Source organism: Malaclemys terrapin, chromosome 1 (assembly GCF_027887155.1).
Source record: "Malaclemys terrapin pileata isolate rMalTer1 chromosome 1, rMalTer1.hap1, whole genome shotgun sequence".
NCBI classification, from domain to species: domain Eukaryota; kingdom Metazoa; phylum Chordata; order Testudines; family Emydidae; genus Malaclemys; species Malaclemys terrapin.
In genome coordinates this window covers 28,559,974-28,571,979 of record NC_071505.1, presented here as the reverse complement: position 1 = coordinate 28,571,979, position 12,006 = coordinate 28,559,974, and the positions used below count along the sequence as shown (strand labels likewise).

General features: G+C 46.4%; 1 protein-coding gene across 2 annotated transcripts in view; it reads right to left on the bottom strand.

Moving 5' to 3' along the window:
- DLD (dihydrolipoamide dehydrogenase) overlaps positions 1 to 5,684 on the bottom strand; it is a 42,957-nt gene extending 37,273 nt beyond the window's left edge. Inside the window, exons 1-3 of one of the 2 annotated variants that reach the window (XM_054018920.1) lie at positions 5,541 to 5,684; positions 2,045 to 2,120; positions 817 to 896 (exon numbers count right to left, since the gene is read on the bottom strand). In XM_054018920.1, coding sequence (XP_053874895.1) covers positions 817 to 896; positions 2,045 to 2,120; positions 5,541 to 5,579 — 195 coding nt within the window. In that variant the 5' untranslated portion in view covers positions 5,580 to 5,684. The remainder of the gene's footprint in view (positions 1 to 816; positions 897 to 2,044; positions 2,121 to 5,540) is intronic. The other variant, XM_054018912.1, reaches the window with a different exon arrangement.
- Positions 5,685 to 12,006: the final 6,322 nt, after the last annotated feature.

Here is a 12,006-nt window from a genome sequence, read left to right as displayed (position 1 = left end):
GAGAGGAAATCCCTGAGAATCTGAACAGACTGGTTCTATTTGGAAGGGCAGGCAACAGATGCCTGAGAGAGCGAGTCTACAGAGAGTGGAAAGCTCTGTAGGCTCTCCTTGGAAAGAGGGAGGAATTGGCTAGGAGACTATGAGAGCTGGGAGAAGGATAACAGCAACAGGAGTTTGCTGGCTGGGCCAGAGGGCTGGAGCGGTCTCAAGGCAGGAGGAGCAGCAACGGGCGCTGCCTGCTGTCCGAAGTCTCGGGCTGAAGGCAGGGGAGCAGCAGAGGGGCTTACTCACTGACATCTTCAGGGCTACGGGGGTGGACCCACATGAACCATGAGAGGGCCAGGAGGAGGAATATTCCCCTAGAAAGGATGCTCCCAGCAAGGTGTTTCCTGCTGGGACGATCAAGTTTGCAATTCAGTTGAAAGGGCTGAGGTGGACTGTGCTGGAGAGTCGGGGCATGGTTGGGGCTGCCAAGGCAGTATGTTGCATGTACTCATTGGACTATGCTGGTGAAATTTGGATGATGGTGTTGGGGCTTATTTTGTTATGATTTATATGCATGAGACTTCTGTAATCCTTCCCCTCCCCCTGGCTATATTTATACTTGGGAAGATGCTTTGGATTATTTTGGGACAGGCTGGAGAGAAACTGAGGCAGGTGTGCCTGTCAGAACACAGCCTGCATCAGGAGGGTGCTCCCAGTCGGGGTTGCCCAGTGACAGGGAACTTCATTTTTCCAGTGTTGCAAGAACCCCTACTGAATTTATCTGGATTAGTGCTATATTACCGGGTTTATCCAGCACAAGTTCCCTCTTACCTTAAAGCCAAGTTGAGCTGCTTTGATAGCAGCAACATATCCTCCAGGCCCAGAACCAATAACTGTGATGTCAGCATCAGCTAAAAGAAAAAATACAAAACTTTAAAGTGTTTTCAAGTTACTTTTCTTGCTATAATTTAGGTTTATTTTAGTTTTACTATAGGAATACATAGCCTGCAACATTCTGGGATAGTTCCACACATTGATTATCCACAGCGTGAGAGAGAATATATAGCTAGTTTTTAAAAACGATGGTGCTGTTCAGTGAATTTAGACACGTAAATTTTGACTACTGAAAGCAACCTCCTGAATCAAAAAATGGAATGGTTCATGGACACTATTTGTTCTGTAAATAAAAACAACCACTCTTACAGATTTGAGAACAAAAGCACTGTAAACTGAGGTAAAGGGACTGAATTCTGGTCTGACCTGCACTCCTTGCATCTACTCTGGGATTGCATATGCTATAAATCTTTGTAGAATTTGGCCAGAGGTATTTGTAGTTATGTTTAACTGCCTTTGAAAAAACTGTTACAAGAAAGGACTTGAACGTGTCATGTGGCATTATTACAGATATTAAAAAAATAAGGAGAATGCTGATAGACTAATGTTACACCTTTACATTGTCCTGTGCGTGAACAGGGTTAGGTTACACATCTCATGCTCAATAATCAAGAGAAACTGGCATATGAAGCAGAGTCTTCATATTTAGCTCCCAGACCATAGAAAGATTAACTTGTGATCCACAAAAGCAACCCTTCCACATCATTTGTGCAATGTAAGAAAAATGGCATATCTGATTATTTTAACCTCTAACAATAATAATGTATAAATGATTAGTATAGTCAATCCAACCCACTGCATGCCATCACCTGATATCTATGTTGTAGAACAGGGGTTCTCAAACAGGGGGTCACAAGGTTATTACCTGGGGGTTGTGTGCGGTCAGCCTCCACCCCCAAACCTTGCTTTACCTCCAGCATTTATAAGTGTTATAGATTAAAAAACACATGTTTTTATATTTAAGGAGGTCGCATTCAGAGGCTTGCTATGTGAAAGGGGTCACCAATACAAAAGTTTGAGAACCACTCATACCATCAACCCTGATGGTACAATTGTCTCCACGTGGATCGGCTCTTGTGGCTGCAGAATCACTTGTAAGATTGGGGCCTCAATTCGAAATACAACTTTGTCTCCTGAAAGCTATTTTACAGCAATCAAAATTTACCTAGATCAGCATAGCTCCTCAGCGACACTGCACAAATCCCCTGTAGGCCATGATGGATTCGACTAAAATGGCTTCTCTGGAGAGGGGAAAAAACAAAAGTTTAACTTTCTCCATAAAGAAAATAACTGTATATGAATCAGCAACTTCTCACAATCTGTTTCATTAGAAAATCCAATTACATTAAAAAATAGATAGCAGTAGTGAGTTCAGTGAATAGTGCACTGCTCTGGGATACGGAAAACCTAGCTCTGCCACTAATCTGCTGTGCTTCCTACAGCAAATCATTTCATCTTTCTGTACCCCTGTTTCCATTCTAACCTTTATTGTGTTCACTTAGATTGTAAGATCTTCAGGGCAAGAACCGTCTCTTACCACACGCATGCATAGCATCTAACACAAAAGAGTCAAAACCTGTTTCACAGCACAAACCAGCTACTAACTGCTAGGATTAAGAAGAAACAACCCTTATTATCCTGTAACTGTTAACTACATGGTATCTTGCAACTTCCTCTGAGCATCTGATACTGATCACTGTTGGAGAAGAACTCCAGACTAGATGCGCAACTGGTATTGTAATTCCTATGGAAAACAAAACCTATATAAATACATTTCCCATATGTGGCTAGACAATACCTTTGATCACTCTACTAATATGCTGTACTCCTTTCCCCATCCTCTGCTCTTATATTGTGAGCGCCTCAGAGCAGGGATTGACCTTTTCTTTTAGGAAAGCTACTATACAGCAGGCATTATCAGATAGTAAATAATGGCAGCACAGATTACAAAACCCCATTCAACCTTTTCTGTGGAAGGACTGTGGGGCAATTCGATAATAGACCATCTTATTGCTCCATTTTACGGTTACTTCCCGAATGGGAGACAGGTAGGGAATAGTCATTTTACCCTTTATCCACAATTCAGTTATCTAAGAGGATAAACAACATTTCATCTTATCTCACTCATTCACAGTACCTATAAATATGGGGAAAGGGTAAGACAGACTTTGGTTTAAACCTAGGGATAATTACGAAGAGTGTATTCAGGGAAAGGAACATAAAAAAATCAAGCAATTAAAAAAAGTAATCACAATTAATTGTGCTGTTAAACAATAATAGAATACCATTTCTTTAAATATTTCTGGATGTTTTCTACATTTTCAAATATATTGATTTCGATTACAACAGAGTGTACAGTGCTCACTTTATATTTATTTTTGATGACAAATATTTGCATTGTAAAAAACAAAAGAAATAGTATTTTTCAATTCACCTAATACAAGTACGCTAGTGCAATCTCTATCATGAAAGTTGAACTTACAAATGTAGAATTATGTACAAAATAATAACTGTATTAAAAAAAAACGTAAAACTTTAGAACCTACAAGTCCTCTTAGTCCTACTTCTTGTTCAGCCAATCACTCAGACAAACAAGTTTGGTTACAATTTACAGGAGATAATGCTGCCTGCTTCTTGTTTATAATTTCACCTGAAAGTGAGAACAGCTGTCCCCATGGCACTCTTGCAGCTGGCATCGCAAGATATTTACGTGCCAGATGCGCTAAAGATTTATATGTCCCTTCATGCTTCAATCACCATCCCAGAGGACATGCGTAATAAAAGTGTTGGGTAATAAAACCAATAGGCCCGTACAATAGCCCTAAGAGTTATTATGGAGCTGGCTGATGGAGAAGAGGGGCTCAAGCAACAGGCTATTTCAAGGATGGCAAAATGTGGCTCGCGAGCCACATGCAGCTCTTTTACAGTTAAAGTGCGGCTTGCAGAGACACCCCCCGCCCAACTGCTCCCCAATGCTACACCTACCAGACTTGGGCAGGGAGCTCGGGACCTATACCTTGAAAGGTGTGGGGATATTCATGAAAACTTGGATCCTGGTTTTGCCTGAAAACCAGCAGCTCTGTCAAGGACTCAGTTCTTGGGAGCAGATCTACTTTATTAAAGAGGAAAGGTAACCCTTAAAAAGTGTAGACCTAGGATTGCATTTTATGCTTTGTTTTGTGTGTGTAACCAATTATGTTTCCACTAATCTTTTCTCAGTATGACAAATTGCAGTCTGTGTTAATAAATGTGATTGCTTTCACTATAAATATATTTCAGTGCTGTAATGTTACAACGGACCTGATCCTGAGTTGTATCAGTCAAGCCGTGTGTACATTGTCTCTTTGGGGACAGCTTACCTGGTAATTATTGTGAGTGTCCAGTGATGGGCTGGATACTGCAGGGAGCACTGGGAGGACCGGGGGCCGGAGGGGAGGGAAGGAGGAGAGACAGTTGGTGTATACCAAGCACTAGCCTGCACAAAAAGGGTTAGGTCTGCATAGACCTGGAAGTAAGAGCTTGTGGGCCTAGAGGCTGTTGGTTTCAGGGAGCTGAGCCACACCAAGCATAGACAAGACTGCTTCACACTAAGGGCCGGTAGTGGTGAGATGCCTTACAACCTTGGCTAACCCTGGAGCATGTCACACTGTGCCTCTTCCCCCCCCCATGCTCTGAGCTGCATAGAGGGGATCTTGATGTCTCTTGCTTGTGCCCCAATTCCAAATGCCCTGAGATTCTCCCCTTCCCCGTTTGTTCTCCTGTGTGCTAGCCCCACATTGTCTTCATATCCTCACACTGACTTGAAAAGCAAATGTAGCACACTGTGCTGGTTTTACTATGCTTAATCTACATAGCGTATGATTTTAGGCAGACGTGACTATACATCCATGATTATACATCCGTTTGTCTGGCAAAACCAGTTTTTCACCTCTAGTGGGGAGTAACACCTTGACATCAACCATAGAGACAATTTTTACAATCTATTCAATACATACATTTCACAATAGTATTAAGGACCAACATGATCATGGCTTTCATTTAATATCTCATGCAATGTTCTATATAAATACGGTGACAGCAAAGTGTTAGGTGTACTGAGTTTGTCAGCCCTCATAAGAGTTGCTGCTGCTACAGAACAATGAGCCTTTTGCCAGCTGGCACCCAAGGGGCTCTTAGGGTCACACGCAGGCACCAAGGTGGCCCCTGCCCAGCTCAGGGGACGGGGACCGAGACCCCCCTCTGCCCAGCTCGGGGGGCGGGGGGACCGAGACCCCCCTCTGCCCAGCTCGGGGGGCGGGGGGACCGAGACCCCCCTCTGCCCAGCTCGGGGGGCGGGGGGACCGAGACCCCCCTCTGCCCAGCTCGGGGGGCGGGGAAGGGCTCACGCAGCACAAGCTGAGGGGAAGGGTCACGGAGCAGGCTGCATCCCCCCGTGCTCGGAGCTACACGGGGACCTCAACGTCCGCACCCTGCTGGCCCGGCCCCCGGGGGAAGGTGGGTGCCCGCTGGCCCGGCCCGGCCCAAGGCCCAGAGCGAGGCAGAGGGTCGGCCCCCCCCCGCTCCCGTAGCTCGGTGCCCCCGGCCGTGTCTGTATCCCAGGCCCAAGCCGGGCCTGCAGGGCCCAGCGCCGCTCCCCCCGCCCGCGCTGGCCGGGCCGCTACCTGGGCGAGCGCGCAGCAGACCCGGCTCCAGCTCTGCATTTTCCGGCCGCCTCAGCTTTAACCTCGCGTCCGAGCGCCTCGTCCCTGGCAGCCGCGCCTCCAAGGTCTCCGCGGACTCGCGCAGGCGCACTAGGCCCGGTGAGGAGGCGACGACGCTGTGACTGAGTGGCGTCGCCTGAGCCCCGCACAAGGGCGCAACACTCCCCCCTGGCGGAGGCGGCCTGCTGGTGCAGCTCGTTGGCAGGGCGCGCCACAGTGGGCGTGGCTATGTAGATACACCTCTTAAAGCTACAGAGCCTAGACATTTTAGACGCGACCTAGAGAGGGCTGCTGCCGCTTAGCTGCCCCACCCTGCCTCCAGGGCCCAGTGCAATGTGACGTCCAACCACTACCGCTCCCTGCCCCCTGAGTCCCAGGGCGCTCCAGATTTCATTGGGCCAACTCCTCATCTCTTAACATGCCTAGAGGAGGGGGCCTCCCTTCAAAGTCTGGTGCCCCTGGTCACACTACAAAGATGGGGGTGGGGTGGGGGAGGGCAGCAGCCATACACCATGGCTATGGTGGGTATCCCTGTCCATCGCCCATACTGCGCTGTTGGGTTGGCACTGTACCACATACACAAAATTTGAGAAAACATGGTCCCTGCCCCGATTTGCTCCTCACCCACATAAGTAACATAAGTGTAAGTACTCTCACACTTCTTATCAAACTGTCTGTACTCGGCTAGCTTGATTATCACTTCAAAAGTTTTTTTTCTCTTAATTAATTGGCCTCTCAGAGTTGGTAAGACAACTCCCACCTGTTTATGCTCTCTGTATGTGTGTATATATATCTCCTCAATATATGTTCCATTCTATATGCATCCGAAGAAGTGGGCTGTAGTCCACGAAAGCTTATGCTCTAATAAATTTGTTAGTCTCTAAGGTGCCACAAGTACTCCTGTTCTTCTTATCACCCACATAAGCATCACTAATGTAGTGTCAAAGCAAGCTGATAGAATGATATCTACTGGAGTCACTGGACGCTGACCCATAGACCACGTCTTGTTGCCAAAGTCATGAAATAGAGACCCGTCTCTTGCCAGCACGCCTGTATCATAGATGTGTTTCATGCAATATTGTAGCAGGACATCATCCTGACAATGTCCAGAAGGGGATAGGTGAGTTCCGAAGCAACATCGCAATGGGATGATGTTTTAGAAACATCATGTTGACTTTTTTACCCATGTAGTGTGAGGACATCAAACATGTTTGTCTGATATTTAATTGTACTGATTCCATCCGGTTACATACAGGTGCACAATGTCTCCTCGGAAATCTCTGGGATATTCTAGCACAGAACTGCCATGTGCCTCAGCAATAAATCAGCAAGACCAGAATAGAGTGTCCAGTGCTGAAATCTTGACCCATAAAGATGTTATGATTGATAACTAGCCCAAATATAGAAAAATGACATTTTCTGGCTCTAGCCTTTGTTCCATGGAAACAATCTATGTTAAAAACAAAATGTAAAACTTGCTGACTTTCCTTTACTCTTCTGTTTGAAAATTAGAAACTTTCTTTCTCTAGGCTTGCCAAATCACATGAGAACAAACAGAACCAGAGCAGTTAACATTGCCTCAAAGTGTTAAAGGAAAAGTATACTGAAATCTTGATTAATTACAAATTCAAACGTCATACAGAATAAAAAATGGATGGAAAAGCAACAAGTTGAAGTATCAGAAAAGGGATGGTTACACATTGCAAGTATGTCTTGCAGGATACTACACTGGCTCCCTGCCTGCCCTGGCCCCACGCCACTCCCGGAAGTGGCTAGCATGTCCCGCAGTGGTTCCTAGGGGTGGGGTGGGGCAGGCAGCTCTGCCATGCACTGCCCTCGCCTGTGGGTACCACCCCCAAAGCTCCCATTGTCCGCGGTTCCCCGTTCCCTGCCAATGGCAGGCAATGGCAGGCATGCCTGCAGGCAAGAGCAGCACACAGAGCCCTCTGGCCCCCCTCCCCCAGGGGCCACAAGGACTTGGTGCCGGCCACTTCCGGGAGCGGCGCGGGGCCAGGGCAGGCAGGGAGCCTGCCTTAGCCCCGCTGCGCCATGAGGCTGGGAATCCCATGGGCCAGATTGAAAGCCCTGACGGGCCAGGGCCGGCCAGTAGGCTGTAGTTTGCCCTACCCTGATATATTATTTAGTGCTTTGTTACTTGAATCATGTGGCTACACTGTTTGAAAATGTAAATCATCCCATTGCCCATGGAGGAAGAGTGGTAGAAGCAAGACTAGGTTGTTTCCAGAGTCTACCTCACCTCTACTAAAATGTGTGAACTCAATTATTATGTTCACATTATGTCACGGACACCTAAATGTAACTCTGTATGAGGAATATGCAGTTGCCTAATATGTCACTTCCCCTGTGTATGCCAAAAAGTGAGAATATTTTCTGTGAAGAACTTTAATTTAAATAGTTGTTTTATTTTTAAGGAGCACTTAGGACCTCAGTCAATCATTCATTCTTTGCCAGTTCTCATTTCTTGCATAGCACAAAGGCTTTTGTAAGGTGGCAGTGCGCTTACCACGGCCTGGCTCCGGCTTCCCCAGGGGGAAGAGGAGGAGCAGGGGCAGTGTCATAGTTCCAGCACCAGTGGCATGCCCACTTCTACACAGGTTCCAGCACTCCTGTAGGGCCCCCAAATTGGCCGGGGCCTCTAGGCATGGGCCACATGGGCCTGTGCTTTAATCTGCCACTCTCTGGGTTGTACAACGGATTGTTACAGGAGTCTGAACTGTGTAAACACCTGGCTTGGGAAGTGCCCCTCTCTTTCTGGTCACTCACTGTCCTGCTGTGAGGTGGAGCTGAAGTTTATGATCACAGTTCACTATATACACAAACACATAAATTCATACCGAGAGCCTGTTTACATACCTCATAATGTTTAGCAACATTACAAGCTTTCATAAAAGACCTTACTCAACATATGTTTTATAGTACAATACCACTGTATACAATCAGCTGAGTCAATTGCTTATTCTTTGGGGTTCAAACCCCCTGTTCTCCCTTTGGGATGCTGGTTGTCACAGCTGTATTATTTTTTCCACAAAACCCTCTCATTCCAAATGCTGGGAGCAACCACAGCCAAGAGAAATCCTTGGTAGGGAAGTTCCATGGCTGGTGTCTGCCCTGCAAAGAAGGGGGTTCCCTAGAGGCCGCAGTAGCTCCAGGGGTGCACAGATGGCCACAGACACCTGTAGATCCCCTAGGGAACCTGGCGATATGCCAGACTGTGGAAAGGCCCATCTGCATCTTCTGTGGGGAGGCAAAACTCACCATGCTGATGGAATGATGTAGGGGAATTTCCATGAGATTTCCTCCCCCAGAGCCTTCCATGCAGGTTTTTCCACATGAGAAGAGTAGTCCCACCCATTGTAACTGGTACTGTCTCTGCAAAGAGTGCAATGATGGAAGGATGCAGTGAACGTATTAGACACAAAATACTGATACACAAAACCAAAAACAAACAAAAAAGCTAAAACTTTATATGTCCATCAACTGATGGATATGATATAAAATATATATGGAGATATATCTATCTCATAGAGCTGGAAGCAACCCTGGAAGGTCATTGAGTCCAGCCCCCTGCCTTCACTAACAGGACCAAGTACTGATTTTGCCCCAGATCCCTAAGTAGCCCCCTCAATGATTGAACTCTCAACCCTGGGTTTAGCAAGCCAATGCTCAAACCACTGAGCTATCCCTCCCCCCATGACATTAGAGCCAAAAGAGCTGAGAGCCCCAAAGAAAGTTAATGCCCCATTCTTATTCTTTATTTAAATGTTACCCCAACATAGCTTCACTTGTGATGCCCATGCATTTCCTCAGAACAGTCATATACACCTTCCTGGTTCTCTTGGTCAAGTTTTCCCATGAATTTAAGAACTGTCATCCTTATCCTACCCTTTACATTTTCCCAGCAGAAATTAAGCAATATTCCCGCATCCATTGACCTGGCAACTGCATATGATTTCAAAACATAGTTAGTTATCTGGTTCGCTCTCGTTTGAATCACACAATCTGAACCTACTGATAGGTTTTACCGGTGTTTGGGTCTGGTAAAAATGTTCTCCAAAGAGTTTACAGCTGTGAGTCATTGTCATCAGACCATAAAGATCCCATTCCCAACACAATTATTTCATGACTCTTGTGCAATAATTAGCCATTTTAATCTGAGTGCTTTCAATTCTGTTGCTTTTAAATCTGACTTTAAGAGCTGATCTTTATTCAGCTTTTTCCGGCTGCTGTCCCTTCTTTCACCAATAAAATTAGAGCTGGAACTTGCTGGTATAATTTCACTCTTATACCACTTGCAACTGCTTTGTTTAAAATGTAATTTTTAGTGCTCATGCAAGGTGTCAGACTAATGGTCCTGGAGAATGAAACCATCTGGACAGGGCAAGCAGGGCAGCAGCAGTGTGGACTTCTCCATGCTACCCTACCAATGTGATTTAGATTTGGAGCTTGGGGAAGAATGATAATGCAGCTATAAACTTTAGCCAATAGAGGGCAACATGATTACACACAATAGTCCATAGCACATCTGACAAGGCTGTTCTTGAGAAACACAAGCACATATCCAACTATGCTGGAGGAATGCTATTGGTTACACAGTCTGCCACACTACAAAAACTGTTCAGATGTGTCTGATAACCACACCAGTAGGAAGCATCAGTGCAAAGGCTGAAACTCCATCCTTCTGCCACCCCATTGTGCTCAGGTAGTGAAGTATATATATGACATGGAATCAGCAATTCTAATTCTCTTCACTTTTGCTGATTTGAGTCACATTCTTAACACTGCATAAGCCGTCAAAGTATTGTAAGATATTGATTTGGACAAAGAGAGAGAGAGAATTTGCCACACTGCATCAGACCATTGCTTTATCTAGTCCAGTGGTCATCAACTTTTTCCATATTGTAATGCCATGTTAAAAAAGAAAAAAAGTTCCAGGCCCTCCTCTCAGGTAGCCATGAGGAAAGTGAGAGTGGTCACAACTCCCTTGGACATGTTCTTGGCCCCCAGGTTGAGTACCTATGATGTAGTCCAGCATTCTGATTCTGGCAGTGCCTAGTATCTGAAACTTTAGAAGGAGGCATCAGTTGCTCTGTGTCGTAAAAGGGGAGCCGGGGACGCTTCTCTTCTGAAGCACAGGTTCAATTTATCATCTTGAATCCGTGAGGTGGAAGGAAGGAAGACACTCTACCGCCAATGACTCAGTCCTTCCCACCTAGGAATATTCACCACTACCAACATGTTTGTAATAATAATAGTGAATAGCTCAACATGCCAAAATATAATTCACTGTATATAGTGTATCATTAATTAAAATAAAAATTGTTTGCAGTGTTGTAGCCGTGTTGGTCCCAGGATATGAGACGAGTCAGGTGAGGTAATATCTTTTATTGAACTCCATTTTGTATTATGTGTCGAACACATGTTGTCTAATCTTGCCTTAGTGCAGGTTATTGTACTGCATTCCAGACAGTTCCCCTGCCTGGAAAAGTTGCTTGACACCTTGTTGAAGGACTGTCATGGAGAAGTCATCCAGACTGCAATCTAGGACCATTGACTGTCTCTCAACTGCTGGCCTATGCTGGAACAATGTTTTTTCTACACAGGGGCTCACAGCTGGGGTAACGTGACAAAGTGGGAGGGAGCTGGAGAATCTCTGGGGAGCACATAGCAAAAGAGACAGAGACTATACTTAAGAGTGGGGTGCTGCTCTGAGTCGGGAGCCAACTATCACCACACACATGAAGGCCTTGCAGGACAGAGGGGGCAGGATGGATTCTGCTCATCCTGAAACATTGACAAGCCTTGGACTCACAGAAGGGGTGAGATCAGAGTAGGGGAGGATGCATCTCAGGACTTCTGTTGTTTTCAAAGATCTATAACTCTTGAGTGCTTAAGAGTAAAGTCTCTTGGTCTTGCTCTAACTCTAGCTCTAGCCCTGTTCCTAGTTCTACTTCAGTCCTGCTCTTGCTCCCACTCTGTTCCTAGTCCTGCTCCAGCCTTGCTTTCACTCCAGCCTCGCCCAAACCCCACTCTGGGCACCTGATTACAGCTCTGACCCCTGGCTCCAACCACTAGGCTCAATGGCCATGGCTCCGACCACTAGACCCAACTATCCCCATCACTGTTTCTGACACCAGGAAGGGCATCAGAAAAGCGGTCTGTGCCTGAGACTATGCCCTAGGGCAGAGGTGGGCAAACTACGGCCCGGGGGCCACATCCAGCCCTCCAGACCTTTTATACGGCCCTCAAGCTCCTGCCGGGAAGCAGGGTCTGGGTCTTGCCCTACTCTGGTGCTCCAGCCAGGGAGCGGGGTCGGGGTCTTGTCCCACTCCACACGGCTCCCAGAAGCAGCAGCTCGTCCCCCCCTCCAGCTCCTATGCGTAGGGGCAGCCAGGGGGCTCTGCACGCT